Consider the following 22,340-nt stretch of genomic DNA (forward strand, 5'->3'; position numbering starts at 1 on the left):
AACAAAGTGTCCCTTCCAACACTAAACTACTATGTCTGTCATTAAACTCTTCCAGAAATTCTTGTGGTATAAAACCATCCATTTTTCTTTCCCTCTCAAAGACATTACACACACTGCATTGCCAGGAAGGGAATTTTTTTCAAATGCATCGTCTTGCTACCTAAAGCTCACCCCTTCTAAGCACATGATCTCTTAAATTGTATGCATACATCAGTGGAAATCTTTCTAAAATTGATTACGTCCTCTTCTGCTACAATAGGAAGATACTAAACATACTTCCACTTTTTTATTAAGGCTTCAGACTCGGGGCAATTTCATTTCTTTAACAGAGCAAGGCCCTGGGAGGCACCGGCTGCCGTGTCTAGATCTGCTTTTCCAAGCTGCTCTCCGACTTGGTCTCTCATTGCTGCCTCGACTGATTTTTTTGTAGTTCATCCTGAACTGAGGAAGGAAATGACCAGCTTGCAGGAATTGTGTATAAAGTGAGCAATCTCCGGGTGAGGGCTTGAGACAGGCTTCCAGGAGTAAAGTACATGCACTCTGTACTGAGAGGGCTTTTGCTTGCTTCCTAGTTCTCGCTGTCTGTGTTCTGGGGCCGGCAGCTCCTGAGCCCTGGATACCACTCACACAGCCATGGAGGGAGGACCACAGGCAGGGCTGTTGCCGCATGGTGTGTTGGACGATATGCCTTCCAAGTGCCCGACTTGTGTAAATACGTGAACGCTTTAGCGGGAAATGAGGGAAGCACTCCCAAATAACCTCTTTAACGTCGCTCTGAGGCTTACAGTGCTCAGAGTATCCTTTCAAGCAAAAAACTGTTTAAATTAAAAAATGTAAACTTTCACGGAGGCTCTTGCCTTCAGGGTTTGTTTTAACTCTGCTAAATCAGCATCCAGTTCAAAAAAAAGGAAGGTGTTAACTAAATCCAAAGGACTGAAAAAAGGGCCTGGGGGATGGGAGACAAGACAGTGGGTTTGTGTGAACATTTATGTAATTAGGAACATCTGGTTTGGGGGTTCTTTTGTAATCTTGTTGTGGAAATAAGTTTAATTTCTAAATCCTGACCATAACAGACACAAACATCTAAGAACACAGAAAGCTCTCCAAACAGTGTCGAACAGAGTAGAGCCGTGGCCATATGAATGCTGCAAAAATACACCAACCTAGATAACCAAGTTTTCTGAATACCTATAAAAGATGTGCTCTTTTGGCTAGAAGTCTGACGCTTATTTATGTTTCTTTAACTTCTGAAACAATGTCTGAGAAACCCAGCCTTTAAGTGGAGGAGATTCAGGGTCATCATTCTAAATTACTTAATCCTTTATGATCAGTTTCAATATACAATCCCCGTGGCTACTAAGTAACCAAAATGCATATGCTTTCCCAATTCAATTCTGTTTCTTTCTGAAAATCATAACCAAGATTTCAAGGACCCTACAAGCTGTGAAAACATGCATGGGCTTTGGGCCATTTCCTTTGGCTGGAAACCAATTTTTGCTCTTTTCCCAAGTTCTTAGTATGTTCGAGATAGGTCGCTGCCAAAGCCTCCAGTCCCCTAACCGGCCAACTCCGGCTTCACTTCCGTTCCCATCCTCGCACCCCTCTTGAAAGCTTGCCACCCTTCCTGCCCCCAGGGCAGTCCTACTGCCCCCACTGGTCCTTCTCCAGATCCCATACACGTCCAGGTCCTTCTGTGTGTATCAGCAGGGTTCGGAGGTGATGGCCATGCTTCCTCTCTGGGTTAGTCATCTCGCACTCCTCCTTGGTTTTAACCCCACCTTTAGGCCCGCGGCTGCCCTGCCACACACACGGCCAGCTCAGATGTTGCTCCAGCTCCCTCTGCACTGTCTACCCGGCATCTCCGCTGTATGAGCATTGGGCTCCTTCACCCAGGAGGTCCCAAACCAGAAGATCCAAGCAGTTCCCCAGGAACCATCCCCACAGGCTACACTCTCTCTCCTCCCTCAGCATCGAGGTGACCTCTGCAGTGGGAGCTCCCAGCCTCTAGTTACCCTCCCAGCCCGTTTTCCCCACCACCTCCGAAGGAACCCAGGATTAGTCTCCCTGTACGATTCCTGGACTGACAATACCACGTCTCCTGGCGTGGTCCATTACAAAGGACCTTGACATATATACACTTGACATATATATAAAATGGATAACTAATAAGAACCTGCTGCATAAAAAAATAAATAAAATAAAATCCAAAAATTCAAAAAAAAAGAATAGATATATGTGTATGTATAACTGAATCAGTTTGTCGTACATCTAAAACTAACACAACACTGTAAATCAACTACAGTCCAATATAAAAAAATTAATTAAAAAAACAAAAAAACCCAAAAAAAACAAAGGACCTTCGACAGCCTCAGCCTCTAGCCACTCCCCTTGCCCTGCTCTGGTCCCACGCCACGGCAGTGATCTTCAACTGCAGGCACTTCACAGTCACACGTCTGCACGCACCCTTCCCTTGTGCTCTCTGTCTCCCTTTGAGATCCTCCCAGGAGGTCCCCCACTCCGCCCCCCATCTCTAAGACTCCCAGGATCTCCAGGCAGAGAGCAAACTCCTCCCCTCCTCCCTCCAGCCTGTCCCCCGACCCTGCCATGCCACTGGAGTTCTTCAAGGGCAGGCAGATTCTCCCTTTTCTTGGTTTCTCTCTTCAACCCCATGACCTACCACAGTAAGTCCTTGATAAACAGGAGTCATTCAATAAATACTTAAAAGTCATCCATCATGGAAATAAAGCCTTTAGTGTTTGCTACATATAAGTGAAGCTTAAGTCTCAGTTTTTCTGAAGGAAACAGTCTGTGATAATATCTTGCTTTTTTTTTTTTTTTTATAGAAACATTATGGGGTTCAAACAGGTTTACTTAGGAAGTTAAGGAAAAGGTTTTAGAAACCTAACATCTATGGGTTTGTAATTAGATTACTTTTTCAGTAGCCAGTAAAGTACGTTCTCTTTGAAAAATCCTAAAACCCAAAAGGTGACAGGATAAGGAAATGGATTCTACCATCTCTTGTACACATTTCCTGATTTTTGTCATTTGTGTGGCATTTAAAGCATTCTGAAACAGTCAAATTGTTAAAAGATACAATTAGAAATTACATATATATATAAAAGCATGCAATTCAAAACCAAATGATAGAATTTTTTGATTACTCTTGCAGATGAGAAAATTGTGGTTCAAAGAATTTAAGTTCTGTATCTAAGATCACACAACTGTTTGGAGGAAGACTTGGGGCTGCACTCCCATCTTCAAGTTAGTCCATTCTTAAACATGTAGGCAAACTTCAAAATAATTGTGTTTTCACCAAACACCCAGTCATAGGATAACAGTGGTACTAAGTGATGAACATTACAGCATAAAGGCAAAGAAAATCCTGACTTTAAAAACTTGGCTATATCTAGGTTGCTGGAGATATAACCATGAGGGTAGCTAGCCTTTGGACAAAGTTTATAGACAAAGGAGAGCAGAGCTGAAAGAAAAGGTAGAAAGACTTCCACTTCTGATCAAGATGGAGTAATAGTGATCAATTTCACCCCTCCCCCTCCAAAAAAAAGACAGAAAGAGAGAATACATAAAAGAATTTTCAAGACACTGGACATCAGATAACAAAGGGCAGAGATCCCTGTGATAGGAGGGACAATTTTAAAGTGAGTGAGCCCTACAAATGCCCCAGCTTCCTGCGTGGCGAGAGGCACTAGATAGATCATGGGCAGGGAGGTGAAGCAGAGCCCAGGCTGGGAGTGGGGGTTTGGTGGGGGGAAGGACTCCCTGAATTGAAGAGATAGAGCTGAATATCTGAGGAAACCAAGTAATTTAGAGGTCACAGGACCAAGTACCAAAGAGAAGAGAGCTGCACAGACAATTCCAGAGATTTGCAGAGGGTCCCCCCTTAAGGACTCGGTAGTAAATTGACCCGCACATGAGAGGTGAGGACCCAAAGCTGGGACAGGGTGCTTTCCCCCCAGCCAGAATGGAAGAACTCCTAGTTCAGGGCATTGAGGAAGGTACCCCTGAAGGCCTTGCCTTCGCAGAAGAGAATAATTAGCCCTAAACTGACACTCTTCCGGACCTGCTGAATAAATTGTAAAAGCAAGACCTGAAAGGATCAAACCATCTCCAAATAACTATATTACAGAACAAAGCTTAAGAATACATTTAGGAAAACGCAAATATCAAGCACCCAACGAGGTAAAATTCACAATGTCTGGCATCCAATCAAAGACTACCAGGCATGCAAAGAAGCAGAGAAACCTACTCAAAATGTACAGAAAAAGTCATTTGAACCTGACGTTAAATGACAAAGATGATAGAGTTAGCAAAGACATTAAAACAGTTACTAGAACTGTATTCCCTATGTTCAAAAACAGTATAGTAAGGTTGCAGGATACAAGATAAATACACAAAATCAATTTTATTTTAATATATTAGCAACAACAATCAGAAATTATAACTTAAAGAGTAATACCATTTACAATAAAAAAAATGTGAAACACTCAGTGATACATCTGACAAAAGACATGAAAGACTTGTCCACTGAAAACTACAAAACAATGATGAGAGAAATTAAACAAGTGGAGGGATATACTTGTTCATGGGCTGGAAGCATCATTGTTAAGATGTCAATTCTCCCCAAACAATCTACGGATTCAACGCAACCACAGTCAACATCCCGGTAGGGTTTGTTTTGGGTAGAAACTGCCAAGATGTTCTAAAATTCATGTGTAAATTCAAAGGACCTAAAAGAGTCAAAATGAGTTGAAAAAGAGCAAAGTTGGAGAGGTAAGACTACCTGATCTCACAATTTATTATAAATTATAGCAATAAAAAGTGTGGTATTGGCATAAGGACAAATAGAGCAATGGAACAGTACAAAGAGTCCAGAAATGAAACCACACATAGACAACAGATATTAGACAAATGTGCGAGGGCCTTCGGCAGTGGAGAAAGGATAGTCTTTTCAACAAGTGGTGCTGGGGCACTGTGCAAAAGCAACCAAACCCAAAAATCCATACCCTGCATCATATACAAAAGTTAACTCTAAAAGGATCATAGACCTAAATGTAAACCTAAGACCATAAAACTTCTAGAGGAAAATACAGGAGAAAACCTTAGATAATGAAAGATTTCCTAGACAGAAACACAAATTCTATGTTAGAGGCTCAGATAATATTCTGACATCTTTTCTCAAGATATGGGGCCTTACACTGAACATTACCTAGGTTTCTCCTTCAAAATGAAGCTACAGACTTCTAGTTAGTACATTTGCTAACACCACTACTAGACATTCCTAGAAGTGGTACCTTTAGAAGTGATATCCTGGACATTCCTCTTCACAAAGAGGAATTCAACAGTGATGAGGTGGGGTCACAGTAACTTGTTCAGGAGTCCAGAAACATGTTCTAGGGGAGCCACATGTGCAGAAGAAATAAACATTTTCCTCCCACTGTGTTTTCGCCATATCTTTAAAGTACATCAAAACCTCTACTACGTATCCAAAGACCTCTACAAACTAATCCTACCTGTTCACCGCACTGACAACACCACCAGGCACAGAACGCTCACACACCAATGCTATTTCTCACCTTTCTGCCTTTATTACACTGTTCACTTGCCTGGAATGCTTTCCCTTCTCTTCATATAAATAACGACCCTAATTCTCTAGGGCAGCTTCCCAAAGATGTTGCCTGAAGCATCAGAATCACCTGGGGTGCTGTGTGTCTCACACGTCTGCAAAGGGCACAAGGGAACTTCTGGAGGGTGATGGAAGTGTTATATATACACAGATGTTTCCTATTTTTTTATTTTGACTGTGGTTGCAGATATCTGGTTGTATACGCTTGTTAGAAGTCATTGAGCTCTATGTTTAAAATGGGTGCGTATTATTGTATGTAAATTATAATTCAATGAAATTGATTTAAAAAGAAAGCCCACATAAAACTATATAACACAAAATGAACAGGGGGGAAAAATCCCTAACTGAGATGGACACCAGAAGTGATAGTCAAGCTCACATTTAAGCCAAGCTTAAATTCTTAGCCTCAATTCCTAATACACAGTTGACCCTTGAACAATGATGGGGTTAGGGGTGCTGACTCTCCCCACAGCCAAATATCTGCATATAAATTTTATGGTCTGGATCATGTGGTACTCTAGTACGTTATTTATTGAAAAAAAATCCATGTATAAGTGGACAAGTGCAGCTCGAATCCATGTTATTTAAAGCTCAACTGTACACACAGTCAGTTATCTGGTTCTCTAACCTTCAAAAATGAACCTCTTGGTTATAAAAGGTAATTTTGAAAAAAAAAAAAAATCACCAGAAAGCTCCAACCATATTTCACTCTTTTTCCTGGATTTCACCACCGTGCTTTAGACACATCAGTAAATGCTGATAAACTAATGTCCACAGTGACAGCAAGAGACAGAAAGATGAAGCAACTGTGCTTCGTGTGCAGAGAGCACACAATGACCTACGGAATCTTCATGAATTCTCAGAGTAATTTGTGCTCAATACCTTATTCTAAGAAGTCATTGTCAAATAATGCATTTTAAAAACACAATTTAGATTCTGAAATGCAGTTCAGAAATACCATAAACAATTACTAAGCTAATGGAATACAATTATATCTGAATGGGCAAATTTCAGTTAAAAACCGGCAAACATGGAATGCCTCATTCCCCAATAACCATGGCTATTTAAATGATATATTTTAAATGAGATATCCTGGGTATTTAAACATTTCCAAGTGAACATTTATGAGTCTTACTTAAAAGACTAGGCACTTACTTGTAAACCATTCCAACAACATTATCTCATTTAATCTTACTAACTCTACAAGGAAGGTATTACTCTCCCCATTTTACAGATGACAAAACTGAGATAAGCACTTTGTCCAAAGCTACACAGAACCTTCAATTAGACTCAAATGACTATGCTTTTGTCCATTCTAGATTTATAGCTTAGGATGCTATTTTTGCTATAGGATCATAATCTTACTGATTAACAAGCTCTGCATTTTCTAATTAGTCATGTAAGCATTCTTAACCTACACAGGTAATCTGAAGTTCAAACTATGAATGATATGCCAGCCCTTTATAAATCCCATCTCAGTTCTTCTTGGTTTTACACATGATAATAACGCACTCATAAATATTAAAGATGTATATTTCTAAGTTCTCATGGATTTACCTGCTAATTAGAGCACAATTGACCTTCTTGCTTTGAAAGGCAAAAAAGAAAAGAAAAATCAGAAAAAATGTTTCCTTTAAAATGTTTTTCTGACACCTCTGTAACCTGGAGAGTTTGAACTCTGTAAAAAGAGCTTTGATGAAATCTCATACATTGTAAATATTCCAAAACCTGGTGTAATGTGTTTAAGAAATGGACGTGGAGTCAGACAGATTTCAATTCTGATAATGCCTCTGCCACTAAGTAGCTGAAGAGGCTGGCAGGTAGCTGACACTAGAGGGATATTAGGAAGCATTCAAGAGTCCTATTTACTGCCACATTTGCAGTGTTTATAAACTTCCTAGGTTTGTCTTTTAATGTGCATACTCCAACTTACAAACAAAATCTGTACCTAAAAAGTTGTGTGTGGGCTGTGAAGAGAGAAGTGCTTACTTTTTTGCATAAAAGAACGCTTAGCAAGCATCAGGGCCCCCAGGAACACCCATCTCACCTCCCCCTCACCCCCATCTGGGGCAGCATGAAGTATCTTCCCAGTACCTGGGAGTTAGAACTTCGATTACCCATAATAACAGCATGATCAATGGGTTGGGACCAGCCACACAAAAGGCGAAACTCGCATCTGTAAGCTGACCTGGGAATCTGCCTGTTTCTAAGCTTCTCACAGGAAAATACTTCTGAATTCCAAAAAGCCAGCAGACACACACTTGTACAATACAACCATTTTTACCACAGTGACTGGTGGCAGCCTTCTCTTCACTCAGCAGTCTAAAGATGATCCTAGGCGAGTTTCAAAGAGGAACAACCTTCTCATTTTCCAAAGGAGGAAATTGAGGTTCACAACCACAAAGGTGGTTGGCAAGCCTTGGAATACAACACAAGTGCTACTCCAAATCCAAGTTCTTCCTGATAAAACCACCAGAGACAAATACTGTCCTAGCGCCAAGCATTTCCAAAGTGGCAGGCTCTCCCTCCAACCAGATCTACAATGATGGGTTTAGGCTGCTTTTTTTCCTTTTTTAATCCGAGTCCATGGTCCTGTAAGTGCAACATCAAAACTTCCACAAAGAGCAGTATTTTGGTATCACGCTGACCCAGCCCAACATATCACGTCCCAAACACCCCTTTCTGTCTGATGGGGCCATCCTTCATCTACAGGGCCACGGCACCCACCACACCCTTCTCCACTTTTATCGGCCCAGCCTGACTCTTGGTTGTTTCCTAGGCTTCTGCATACAAACAAGCTCACTTGCAGGCTGATCCTGCCTGCAGACTTTTACTCAGTAGACGTGACAGGGAGTTCCCACTATGTGCAAGGATCAGGGCTAACAGTGTTAACGTCCTGCTCTTTCTCAGAGGCTCACCTCATCAGGGAGGCCTGCCATGATAAATGTGGGACTCTGACTTTCAAACCCCGTAACTGCAACCACAGTAAGAAATAATTTACATGCACCCAATATACCACCCCTACACACACTCTCAAATAACTCGTTTGACATAATATTCTCACTATGTGTGATAAACCAATACTCTTCATCCTACCCCATTTCAATTTTTAAAGTCTCGGAGAGAAAAAATATCTAGGGGGAGAGGAGAGATCATAAAATACACACAGTACACAAATAATACACAGTAGTCCCTCGGTATCCACGAGGGACTGGTGCCAGGACCCGCCAGAGACACCAAAATCCGCAGAGGCTCAAGTCCCATAGTTGGCCTTCCATTCAGCATCTGTGGATTCAGCCAACCGTGGATCAGGTAGTATTCACTACCTGACAAAAAAACCTCATATAAGTAAACCTGAGCAGTTCAGACTCTAGTTCTTCAAGGGTCAAAATGTCAGATGCTGTAAAGAAACGACGAATTTCAGACTTCTAAAATCTTCTAAATTTATTTCTCAACCCACTAATGGATCATGATCTCCAGTTTGAAAAGTAATTTTCTGTAACATAAGAGTGATTACCTTTACATGATGCTAGAGGAACAGAAGCATCAGCAAATGCTTAGGTGTGAGACAACCCCCCCTCCCCCGCCCAAGTCACATCTTCTCTCTGTCCAGAGATTCAGAGGTACCACAACGGAGAGTTAGCCCCTGCATGCCACAGGTCAAGGAGAGGAGACAGAATCAAAGAGACCAAGGCTTCACTGAAGTGCTATTCCAGGAGTAGGAAGAGTGGGGTTTTTTTCTTAACCACCTGGGAAGTCTTCACAATCTCAATTCTTCCCCTTGGGTCATGCTACCTATTTCCAAGAGGCCTGTCAATACTGGCAGGCAGGAATTTTATTCTTTTTGAAAATCTTACACTCTACCCAGACATGACTGAAGCAGAATTTAAAGTAATAATAAATGATCAGCGGGTTATTTTTTAAATCTAAGATAACTTTTCTACTCCATGGTTTCTGTTAAACAGTAAACTCCTCATTCCAAAGGACATGGGTTTGTTAGTGGAAAAAAAGGAAAGGGAGGTGTGGGAGAGAAAAAAAAATCTAGAGGGAACAGAGAATAGATCACAAAATAAACACAATACACAAATGAATATATAAAATGTCGGATGCTGCTAAAAAAAAAAAAAAAAGAGCTTTAGTCTAAAACTGAAGAATCATCACCAAACATACTGTACCCCTCTTCTGTCCAATAAAGTATGGCAAACCACTTATGGTAGAAACGTGAATTACTAGTCATGATACTTTTCTAGCTTACAAGAGCACAATTCCTTCAACTGACAGGCAGAAGCATTTTCCAATCATAGAAAAACTAACTTTTTGCAAGGAGAGAGATTCAGCACTGGTGTAGCAGCACCTCGACGCTAAGGTAAAGAGTGATAACACTGACAAGGAGATAAATTATTTACACCTGAGCAAGCCATGGACGGCAAAAGGTAAAAACACGAAAAATATAAATGGACCTTTCCAGAAGTCATTTGATTATTTGAACTGTATATACACGTGATTTTTAAAAACAGGAAGGGAAGGCATAAAAAGCTTTTGCAGAAGAGACTTTAAAACTAACAGGAGGCAGTGCTTTCCAAATCATTCCAATAAACAATGGTTCAATATTGAGAATCTAGAGGCATTTCACTTCATTTGATTATTTGAACTGTATATACACGTGATTTTTAAAAACAGGAAGGGAAGGCATAAAAAGCTTTTGCAGAAGAGACTTTAAAACTAACAGGAGGCAGTGCTTTCCAAATCATTCCAATAAACAATGGTTCAATATTGAGAATCTAGAGGCATTTCACTTCGAAGCAGCACACATGTGGAAGCACAGATTCGGAAAGTTTATATACTAGATCAGGGCCATGGAAAGGCACTAACAAATCCTAACTTTGAAGCTCTCAGAGTTTCCATTTAGAATTAAACCAAGCCATGATTTGTTTTAATTTATATCTATAAAGTGGTGGTCGGGGGGTGGTTGATGAGAAGAAGCTGGAGGTTTAAAAGGCACCAGGATGAGGTGCGGCGGAAGCGAAATCCTGAAGACCTGATTCCTAACAGCAACCGGCCTTCTAGGACAACTTAGTCCCTTTCACGTTAATGGCATTTTGAGACGGGACCGTGGGTCGATAGGCGGCGGGCAGACACCCCAGCCTGAAAACTCCTCCAGGCACCCAGTGTCACACTTTTGCATGCTCACGCCCTCCCAGCGCCTACTCCGCACTTGCTGAATGGAAACGAACCCCGAATGAATGAATGGGAGAGAGAAATCCGGCCAAAGGCTCGGAGCACGGCCCTGGACAGCGCTGAACGCCCGCGGGCTCGGCGGGGACCCTCGGGGGCGCGGCGGGGACCCTCAGGGCAGCGCAGGGCGCGGACCGAGGGGGCTGGGGCCTCGCCGAACAAAGGGGCGCGGGGCGGCGGGGGCCGGGCGCTCACCTCGTCGCCCCACTTGAGCACGTCCTTGTGCCGGTCCTTGACGGCGTGGTAGATGTGCAGGAACTGGAGGATCCCGTGCAGCCGCACGTGGTCGGCGTGGCGCTGGGTCTCCTCCCAGCTCAGTGGCGAGCCCTGGGACAGTAGCCCCATGGCCGCCCCCTCTCCTCGCCCTCTGGACCGGCGGCGGCCGCTCCGGGCTCCCGGCGCGCGGCGCGGGCCGGACACTCAGTTGCCCGCGGAATGCGGCGGCGGCTCAGCCCCGAGGGGGCGCCCTCGGGCCGCAGCCGGCGGAGGGAGGGTCCGGTCCGCTCCGGCTCCCCGGCGCGAGATCCTCGCCGCCCGGGGGACCGACCCAGGGGTCGGGTGCACCGCGCGGACGGAGGCGGCGGACCGGGGGGCGGGCTGGGCGGCCCTCTGCCCGACGGCCTGGCCGCTCGCCCGCTCCGGCTCCCGCCCCGCTCCTGCTCCGAGGCGGCGGCGGCGGCCCCCACAGCCGCGGCGCGGCGGCGGCTCCCGCTTCTCTTTGCCGGTGTCCTGCACTAGCTCCTTCCTACTTGTGACCAAAACCTGCGCCGCCGAGCATGCCCAGTACTTCCAACCACTCGCCACTCCCCAGCGCGATCCGCCGCTCCGGATTTTATAGACTGCGGGCTGGGGCGGGGAAAGGAGGCGGTGCGGGCGAGGAGGCGTGGCCGAGCACTCGCGGAGACTCAGAGGCTGCGGGGTAGGCGTGCGCAGGCGTGGTTAGGGCGGAGTCCAAGGGGAGGGGCTCACCAGGCCGGGGTCAGCCTCGCTTTAAGCAAACGCGATGTGTAAAAATCCGTTTTCTCTAACCCAAAGAGAGAAACTCTGCATTGGGGAAGAAGTTTGATTATTCGAATTAATGAAGAATCCACCATATTATTTTTTTATGGAGAGAAGCGCCTCACACTTATAAAACCAGGGTGAGAGCAGCAGGGTGTGGCAAGAAAATTTGTCTACAGGTTTTTAGACGTGTACATAAGTATTTGTGTAGTCTCTATTTATTTGATGACATATGTTCTGTGGATGGCACAGACACCATTCATTGCAACCAAAGGGGCTTTGTCAACATTTCCATAAGGATCGTTAGAAGGAGTCATCTCCAAAGTATATCCCTCAACCAAACCTAGGATTCAACCATCAAGTGATTAAAATGATGGTCATGTGAGCTTACCACGGGGTGGAAGGTTTTAGAAACAGCTGGGGTTGGCCCTATCCTGGCGGGAAAGGGAAGGAACGAGGTACCTCGCCCCCAAGTAGTTGTTCAAAAAATGTGTCAACAGAGCAATGAGATGACAGATCAGGGGGAAAGTGACAGCAACTAGATCATATGTGTACTGAGACCAGAAAGTGTGTACTTACTGTGCCCTCTTCCCTCACACCACAAAGTTAACATTTAGTGACCACTTACTGACTGACAAATGGGTACATGATCATAGAAGTTTCTTCTCCCACACCCTTCATATTGGCTGTGCCCATCTCAGGGCTTGGGGACATGGATACCCAAGGTCTGGCTGTAATGTCCACAGGGGTGTATGTATATGTGTCTGGAGTGTGGGTGGGGATGTGAGGGGGTTTGAAGCTCAGTAGATGAGGTTTCAATCATCTGTTTCAACAGCCAGGATAAAAACCAAGCCTTATTCTACTTTGTCCACAGCCCCCTCTTCCTTGTACCCTCCCCACTAACCTCACTAGACCTGTGCGGTCCTGGCTTTCTGCTGTTTTTTCTGCTTGGAATTCTCCACCTGACACAATCCTGTTCATTCTTTGAGTCCCAGTTACTCCTCTCTGTATTTTGGTTTCATATGAACATGTCACTATTTCTACGTTATGATAGAATCATTTAAAAAATATTTCCACACTAGGTAGTGACTTCCTCTGGGATAGAGATGATTCACGCCTTTTGTATCTTTAACTCTAGAAAAGTGCTTGGTATAAATGGAAAGAAGGCAGTGTGGAGGTGGGGAGGGAGGGATAGTATTGGTCACTGTTTCACGTCCAGGCGAGGCATCCAAAGGATCGTTTTGTAATTCTCATAATCTCATCTCACATCTGCATACCCTGGCATTGTTCAATACAATAGCCATCAGCCACATGTGGCTGACCATTTGAAATGCGGCTAATTTGAGAAAGTGAATTTTACTTTTGTTTTAATCCACTAAAATAGAAATTGTAAAATTGATGTTCCATTTCGCTACTGGAAAGTTTCTAAGGAAATCTGGAACAGATTGGGAATGTGAAATCCACTTTTACATCTGTAAATTTTATGAAATCTAAATACGGATCAAGTATTTCCAAAGAAAATTTATTGGACTGGAAATGAGCTGTGAGTGTAATACACACACCAGATTCAAAGACTTAGTACACACACACAAAGAATGTAAATATCTCATTAGTAATTTTATATTGATTACATGTTTCTATACTAGTATTTTGGATATGTTATGGTATATTACTTAAATTAATTGACCGCCAGGTGACTTGTAATTGCTGTTACACGGGGAAAAAACAACTACAGATCAACAGATGTCATATTTAACAAGTCATTCCCCTCTATTTGACAGTGTTTTGCATTTTCTTTGGTTTACTTCTCGATATCATTCTGTAGATTGCACCCAAGACTGCGTTTCGACTTGTGGGAGTGGGTTTTCAGCAGACAGCCCCGCACAGAACGTTTAAGGCCTTAATGATGGCTAAAGCGAAAAGAAGGCGCGCATATCGTGCAGAATCAGCCTTGACCAAAGGTGGATTCCTGGACAGTTCTTCTTCAGAAAACAGCAAGACCCGCTGGACCGGAACCCAGCAACTCCACGAACACCGCATCCTGCGCTCTGAGCATCCAGGGAGGCCGCCAGCCCCGCCCCCAGGGCCGCCCGGAAAATCCGGGCGGTGGAGCCGGGGGGGGGCGAGGAGCGGGCGCCGCTCTGAGCATGCTCGGAGAGCCGGCAGGTCGCGCGAGGAAGCGGCGAGGCCGCGGGCGCTGCACGCCGAGCCGTTGTTGTGGTCCAGCCCCCGACACGTGACTGCGCGGGCCCGGCCCCCGCGCACAGCGCCGCCTCGCCGTGACTCAGCACTTTGTGCCGGCTCAGAGCTGGAAGTCAATCCCGGAGAGGCCGCCCAGGGTTGAAGTCTGGTCCTCCACTCCTGCCCCCGGGGCTGCTGCTGCTGATGTTGCGGCAGCCATTTCAGTCTCGTCGGTTTTCGGGCCTCCGGTCAAAGAGGAAAAAAATCTTTCCCTGTGGCCACGCCGCTCCTAGTTTCCCCTGAGTCAGCGGCTCCGCGGAGAACCCGGAGCTGGCCTTGCACGGGGCGAATGAGGAGAGCAGAGGGGCTGTGCCTAGGGCTCTCTGAGGTTCAGGCTACTTGGCGGTCACCCGCAACAGCCCTTACTGCTCCGTTTGGCCTGAGCATCCCCTAGATGGTCTCTTGGGTGGTGTCAGTACCTTACTCTTTATGGCGCACCTGCTTTATGCCACGCACTTTGATTTGGAAATCTGTGAGGCAGTCCTGGTTGTTGTCTCGTTTTATGGACGAGGCAACTGAGGGCCAGTAATAGCAACAGGTAGTCGCTACGCAGGGATTTGAACTCCAGTGTGATTTCTAAGCCTGTGCACTTTCTGCTGCACTTCACATCCTGCGTGAAGCTGATGGCCTCCTGCAGTGGGACTCTTGGTTCTTGATACTTCCTCCACTACAGCCTTCCTCCTTTGACACACCCTTCCCCCAAAAGACCTCTGGTCTGCTAGTGAGGGGCTTAAGACTTTCTTTTTATTTTCATTAATTGGCAGAAAGACAGTTAACTTTAGTGTACGTAGTACAAAATCCAAAAGCTGTGGAAAGGATTGTCTCCCTACAATTTCACTGTACTTTGAATCTGAATTGATTATACTGAAGAAGGCCTCCAGGACCTTATGATAGAAGAGCAGTAGCCGAGAGATTGGGGTCTTCATGTTAGCTCAGACGGTAACCAGCTGGGTGGAGCTAAGCAACGTTGTGTGTATCATAGGGGACCCCTACCTCTTCACCTGTTCCAATGAGAATCTGGAAGAAATGTGGTTTCCCTTCCAACCTAAACATTCTCTGATGTTAATACTACTAAATTAGTTGAAAATGTGCAAACCTTTTTGTATTGTGTAGTATTTCTAACACATGATGCTGAGATGCGCAATTGCTATTTTAAGTAAAAAAAAAACAAAACCTTTTTTTTTGGCCGCACTGTGCTGTATGCGGGGTCTTAGTTCCCTGACCAGGGATCCAGCCCACACCCGCTGCAGTGGAAGCGCTGAGTCCTAACCACCGGACTGCCAGGGAAGTCCCAAGAAACACCTCTTTTAACTTAGTTTCTAAAAGCCAATTTTTAGTTTATATGGATTTAAAAAATATAAACATGTTCATTTTCATGTAGAGTTACTAAAGATCTGCTTGTCAAGGGAAGCCCTTTATTAAGCTGGGGAAGCGTGAGTGTGTAAAGAAGATGGGTAGGAGTCAGCTGGGGATGAGGTTAAGGATGTGGGAGTGAGAAAGGATGCCTTAGAGGCAAGATCTCTCAGGAGACATGACTTGATGGGATCCAGAGCACACGTAAAGAGGTGAGCTTCTTTTCTTGTCTTTTCTTTTTTTAAATAATAGCATCATCTTCCTGTGAGATACTAGGGAAGATGTATTGGGATGGGCAATGTGGTAACTGAGTTCCATAGACTCACTCTTTTCACTGGAGTATGGTTAAAGAAACACAGCTTTTTTTGATGGACATTTCCAAACAAGCACAGAAGTAGGGAGAACACAGTGTAATATACCCATTACCCATGTTCAGTATCGCTGCATGGCTAATCTTGTTTCGGGTATTCACCCCCTCTCATTAGTGTAGAGCGAATCTTACTGCGTATGATCTCAAGTGGTTAGCTCTAAGTGCTAAAGAAAAAAAGAGGAACGTAGGGATGAGGGGCGATCCAGGAAGACAGGAAGGAATGAGCGGTAGGCTAATCCCTTACTGGAAATCAGTTTCCTTCATGCAGAAATTGGAGACGGTTGACGTTATCCAGTGGTTTTTTTCTGCTTTTTTTTTTTTTTTTTTTTTTAACCTTTATTTTATTTATTTATTTATGGCTGTGTTGGGTCTCCATTTCTGTGCGAGGGCTTTCTCTAGTTGTGGCAAGTGAGGGCCACTCTTCATCGCGGTGCGCGGGCCTCTCATTATCGCGGCCTCTCTTGTTGTGGAGCACAGGCTCCAGACGCACAGGCTCAGTAATTGTGGCTCACGGGCCTAGTTGCTCCGCGGCATGTGGGATCTTCCCAGACCACGGCTCGAACCCGTGACCCCTGCACTGGCAGGCAGATTCTCAACCACTGCGCCACCAGGGAAGCCCTATCCAGTGGTTTTTATTCCAAATGTTCTAGCTATTGTTATAAATTATGGGACCTTGCATTTAAAAACAAAGCCAAAAACAAAACCAAAAAACTGTGCTTGTCACGTGTAGTATAAACTGTTTCACAATAGCTGGCATGGATAATTATTATGGTCAAAGTAGGCCCACTGTCAAAAGGAGAATAAGGTCTTTCAAGCATGTATTTACCCTTTTAAAGATCCCTAATGGTAGTCTACACCCCTTTCCTCCCATTTCGCTTACACTGGTTCACACAGACATGTGTGAACTTCATTGTAGATTAGATAACATCAAATAATTCACCTTTGGCACACAGCAACCCATCATTTGTGGATGATGAGATGTGAAAAGGTGCTAACTGTAATTACATATACTTGAAAAGGCAATTGTACTAAATATTGAGCAATTTTGCTTTGATAAGATCAGTTCCTAAAAGAAAAAAAAAAAAAAAAGGAATAACGTAATTTTACTTCCTGAAGGTATTTTTCCACACAGAATACCCCTGGCCATTTATTTTAGTACTTAGGCTAAAATGTAATAGGTACTTCTGGGGGAAAAAAAATCAACTCATCTCAAATGCAACTTATCCTACAATGCACGGGGTAGCCCCACATGAAGAATCATCCATCTCAAAATGTCAGCAGTGCCAAGGGTGAGAAATCTTGGTCTACATGGATCAGGATTAATTCTGAGTATTACGTGGGTGCCTTTCCTTAAATCTTTGCAAGGGTTTCTAAGGTCATCAGAATGATTAGTTGAGACGAACTGAATATATACAATGGTTAGTATCACTTTATTTGCAGTTACCACGAACACAGATATATACAGCTGTCTAGTACACTCTTAGTCTGTAGTGTGCTTCTGGAGCTTATGATAGGAGGGTGAGGCTAGAGCCCCTTCTTTATCCTGTTTTTCTTTCCCTCGTGTTCTCTTAGTCATCCAACCCCGGTCTACTCTCCATAGCATCTTATTTCCCGTCCATGTGAGGCTAGTTATATATTTGTACCAATATTAATATTAAACTGCAGAGTTCTTAGTCCCCTGTCTAGATTTCTTAAAAATTCAGTTTTAAAGAATGAAAACTCATTAGCTTTCTTAAAAGCTCTTTTCCTACTGGACAGGGAATATGTCATATGTATGATCAGGCCATCCAAGATGGCTGTTCTCTTGTTCCCTGTACATCCCCTGCTCGACCAGTGCCTGCTTCACCTACACCTACTCACATGACTGACCTTCCTATTGATACATACTTGCCCCTGCCCCAGCTAGTGATTGTTTTAACTTTAGATAAGAACATCTCTACCATGATACCTTATCAAAGGGGCGGTGAGGGGTGCCCCTCTGCTAGTTTCCCTGGTCATCCATAGCCAAGCTGACGTCAGTTCCCCCTGTAACTGGTAACCTGCCCCCAGCACGCATGTCCCTCCTACCCCCCCAGCCCCCAACCCCAGCAAAGACTGCCACATAGTGGGGGGTTGCTCTAGGACCTTGCTTCTGGTATGTAAACTCCCCCATCCATTAAGCCATTGACGTCTCTGTTGCTGACTCCGGGCTCTTTCTTCGGTCTTGAAGCTGGGCAAGCTGCGGGGTGCAGCCTGACAGCATACTGGGAGAAGGCTTGGGTGCTACTTTGTTGAGTAGTTGTAAAGATTGAAAATAACCTGCAGAGCATCTGACACATATTGGGGCCCATGAAATGGTACTTCTTTTGCATCAGTCAAGGCAGGGTAGGAATTTCAGGCATAGCAACAGTACTACACTCAAATAGCAGTGAGCTCACGAAGCATCTTCCAGCCATGGATGCTTCTGCTGCTGGAATGGTAAGAAGTTTTAGATTTTCCTGGAGTGACACTCCCTTGTTAACTCAAAAGCTCAGTACCTGTAAAAGCTGGGGTTAAAACTCCCCCCTGGCCACTGAAAACTGCCTCTCTGGGACTTTCATTTTTAAGGTTTTGTGACTTCTGCCAGTGTCTTTTCTGGAAGTGTCATTCAGGCAAATCTCTATGGGTTTTCTACCTTATTTCTCCCCAAGAAGTAACCTGGACAAAGTAGAGAACAGCTTGCTACCCAGCAGCTGCCCCATGGCCTCAGGTAGGGGCGTTGTAGGGGCTTCAAGGAGGGCAGGCCACAGCTCACGTGGCACGTGGGCCAGTGAGTTCACAAAGAGAGTCACCATGAAGCATCACTTTGGGATGGGCAGCCCTGCCCTGGTACGGCCCGCCGTTGCCCTTCCGAGGAGTGTTCAGCCAGGGAGATGTGCGCCAGCCAAGCAGGTTGCTCCGTTTGTCCTTGATCTAGGGAAGGAAGGGGATCTAAGAAATCATGCTACATCTGTTATGATCAGGGAGGCTCACATTTATTCCTCCCCACAAACCAAATAAAGCAGCACCTGATCTGGGTGATCACTGCCACCCGGTATGGTCACATCTCACTGTGGGCGGCAACATTCTTTGCAGTAAAAATATTCTCCTTTTCAAGGTGTGCAATATTATGGAAAAGTTTGGGAAAGACTTCTGTGAGGTATGAGCCCATTTTACAGAAGAGGAAGCTGAGGCTCACAGATTATTCCATCCTCAAAGGCCACACTTAGAAACAGCAAGTGAACAGCAAAACCAGGATTTGATACCAGGCCTGTTTGCCTTCAAAGTCCAAGTTCATTCCACCTTCCTCACACTGCTAAAAACCAAACCAAACCATATAAAAACAGTAATACCTAAGTTTTGATTAGGCTTTTATGGCCTACCAAATGCTTTGACAGAAGAAAGGGAGAATTAAGAGGGGAGGGAAAGAACATTTCTCATATACCTACACTGCATCTGGTGCTTTCCATCAACCGTTTTCTTTAATCTTCTCAACAGTGTGAATTTCTGATTCACAAAACTTATAGTAGATGGTCTTGGTTTATTTTACAAATTTAAGTTGCCCTTTCATTATTTTCTCTCTGTACCTCACGAGTTCTAAGGGCAAGCACAGTAATAACTCATATTTGTGTATGAAAGTGTAGCTTTCACATAGTTTATCTCATCTGATTCTTACAACACACCTGTGGAGTAGGGCAATTTTACAGGGAAGAAACTGAGGCTGAGAGGTTACCTATTTTGCCCCAAAGTGGCACCACTAGCATAAGGCCAGGCTGGGATTAGAACACACATTATTTCTCCAACCCTGCCAGCACCTGGCAGTGGACGTTGATTCATGAGTATTTCATCACCAACCCAGTTCTTCAACAGTTGAAGTTTAGCAGATACTTTTCCCGCCCCTCTTTTTCAAAATATTCCCAATCAACAGAAAAAAAAAAAAAAGAACAAAAAAACAAAAACCAAACAAACAAACAAAATATCACCAATCAGTTGTCTTTTAAGAACTAATACAAAAAGAAGGCTGGCCCAGGAAATGGCTTTCTTCTCTGGGTAAAGGAGCCGCTGGCCTGGGGCAGGTAGTAAGGTCAGTGTCTCTCCTCATCAGGGTGATGGCTTGACCACCCAGGTTCACCCCATCTTTTCCCAAAGTCTTTCCTTCTGGTACCCTAACCTGACTCCTGCCTGCAGGCTGCCTTTACACATAGTCTGCCTTAATATAACATATAATACGCTGCCTTAATAATATATATGCCCCCCTTTAATAACCGGTTTATATAATCTTGTAGAGTTTTAATATGACTTCATTTTAGAGATGGGGAAACTGAGCTGGAGAAAAGTTGAATGATAGAACCTGCACTTAAACCCGGGTCTTTTGACAGAAAAATCAGGACCCTCCTTGCCCTAAGAGCGATGGTGTCATTTCATTCGGTAGAGACTTTCGGAATCAGGCAATCATCCTTACTGGCTCAAGACTGTACAAAAGAAACTCTTAAACTTGATTTTTTTGTTTTTATAAATTTCTGTTTCTCTCTCTATGCCTTTTAATTTCTTTGTCCAGAACTTTGGGGCATTAGAATAATTACCTAAGTCATGTGCTGATGGAAGAAGATGAGAGAAAGACTGGATGACCTTGAGAAGACCCTCAAGAAATGATCTCTTTCTAAAGGAAAATCTTCAATAAGTACACTCCTTAAAGTAAACCCATAGATGTAAAACAGGCCACTCCTCTTCAGTATCATTCACTAAAACTCATCGTATTGAAAATAAAATTCTCTGCCCAGAAATGTCTCTCAGGCACATAGCACAGCCCTTTTTCCTGTCCAGGAAAACCGAATGTAATTTCTGTGAGAGCTCACGAACCATTTTGGGGAAATTCAGTGGGTTTTCTTAGTCATAATTAAATTGCAAGGGTGATAGCTAAAACCTTGAATGTGAGAATTTGTCCTTGAAGTTAAGATTATTACTGAAGTAGATTTAGGCACTATCTTCTTGTTTTCACTCTGCAAAACAAATAACTAAGAAATCTTTTACAGATGTCTTTTAATATTTAAGAACATGGATTAAATATGTCCATAAACTAGTTGTGAAATGAGTACCAATGTTGATCTGGGCTACAAAGAACTTTTGGAAATTTAGACGATACATAAAGTTCCATGATTATATAATGAAGGCAATTCTCTGCCAGTCGGATTGAACGTGTGCTTGTTTATTTAACAAATATTTGCTAGGTACCCTCTCTATGTGGGTCCTGTTCTTGGTACTGGGGACTTTGGGTGAATGGGAAGGACAACATTTCTGTTCTCATGAGCTTTCCTTCTAGAGCGAGAAGACAGAAAATAAACAAGAGAATAAGCACAGTGATTTTAGGTGCCATTTTGAAGAAAGTAATAGAGAGAAGTTATTACTATTGTGATGATTTGCATATGTCAGACCTTCTTCTGGTTAGTTTTGCTAACGATTTAACTACCAGAGCTGTGATTTTGCAGGCCAAAAAAGCTACCAGCTCTAGAGTATTTTCCTTTGCTCCTGCTGGGGGTAAAATCTATTAGTTGAAGTAGAGAGTTTTTTCCTTCTTTTCCTTCAGGTAGGGCATACAGCTTCCTTCCTAAAATCCTTCAAAATGAGATAATCGTTGTAATTGTTATTGAAAGACAGATGCTTTAGTTACCTTTGATAGTTTGTTATGCATCTCTAGATCTTAGAAACAACATTTAAACAATTTCTAAAACCTCAGGTATTTAAGAAAGATTTATGATGGGATTTATTCAGTAAGTCAAAATAGTGTCAAAATGTCAAAGAATATTTGATTTGATGTTCATTAAATTGACTTGACATGCTACTTGGGTCAGGGTTTTTTTTTCCCAAAATTTACTTGGATTGAAAATGATAATTAGTGGCATTGCCTTTGCTAACATTAGACTCTGCTCTTCTGCATGAAGACCACATTGATAGAAAGTTCCTAGCACGGGGTGGTGAAGGGCATCTAGAATGTAAAACCAGAGGGAAAAAGTACAAATTGTCCCGTTTTTCAGATATTTGGTACATTTGATGAGGTCAAATTTATAAGAAATACATATTTTAATCCATATTATATTACACCCAAGGTTGTTTATAAATCCTGTTTTTTTTTTCCTTCTCCTCATAAGAAACAAACATAAATTCTGCTTCAGGATGGAACCCCAGCAAGAGTTTTCTCTTTTATCCATTTTTGTATTTTCTAGTTGTAAAAAGGAGATTCAGGTCATCCCATTTTAACTAGGGTAATATGTTCTGAGGTTTCTGAGTTTTCATTTTCAAGTTATGGCCAGTTTATATAGTTTTAGGGCTGTTTTATGTTCAGATGATTATATGGTAGTTCATTTAAAAGGCAAAAAGAAGTGCCAACGTAAGCCTGCAAATATTTATTTCCACTTTTAAAAGTCTGTTAACAGCTCAATTCAGGTAACATGTTGCATGATTAATGAAAGCTGGGTTTCTTTTAACTGTACTTAGAAAGAAGACTGT

General features: G+C 43.4%; 1 protein-coding gene across 5 annotated transcripts in view; it reads right to left on the reverse strand.

Moving 5' to 3' along the window:
* The window catches only part of GCLC (glutamate-cysteine ligase catalytic subunit), a 39,757-nt gene extending 28,125 nt beyond the window's left edge, over positions 1-11,632 (reverse strand). For 3 of the 5 annotated variants that reach the window (XM_082414337.1, XM_082414336.1, XM_082414335.1), the window contains exon 1: positions 11,072-11,632. In XM_082414337.1, the coding sequence (XP_082270463.1) occupies positions 11,072-11,221 (150 nt within the window). In that variant the 5' untranslated portion in view covers positions 11,222-11,632. The remainder of the gene's footprint in view (positions 1-11,071) is intronic. The other 2 variants (XM_082414333.1, XM_082414334.1) reach the window with 2 other exon arrangements.
* Between the last annotated feature and the right edge of the window lie 10,708 nt (positions 11,633-22,340).

The sequence above is a fragment of the Balaenoptera physalus genome (genome assembly GCF_965194825.1).
Source record: "Balaenoptera physalus genome assembly, chromosome: 11".
Lineage (NCBI taxonomy): Eukaryota > Metazoa > Chordata > Mammalia > Artiodactyla > Balaenopteridae > Balaenoptera > Balaenoptera physalus.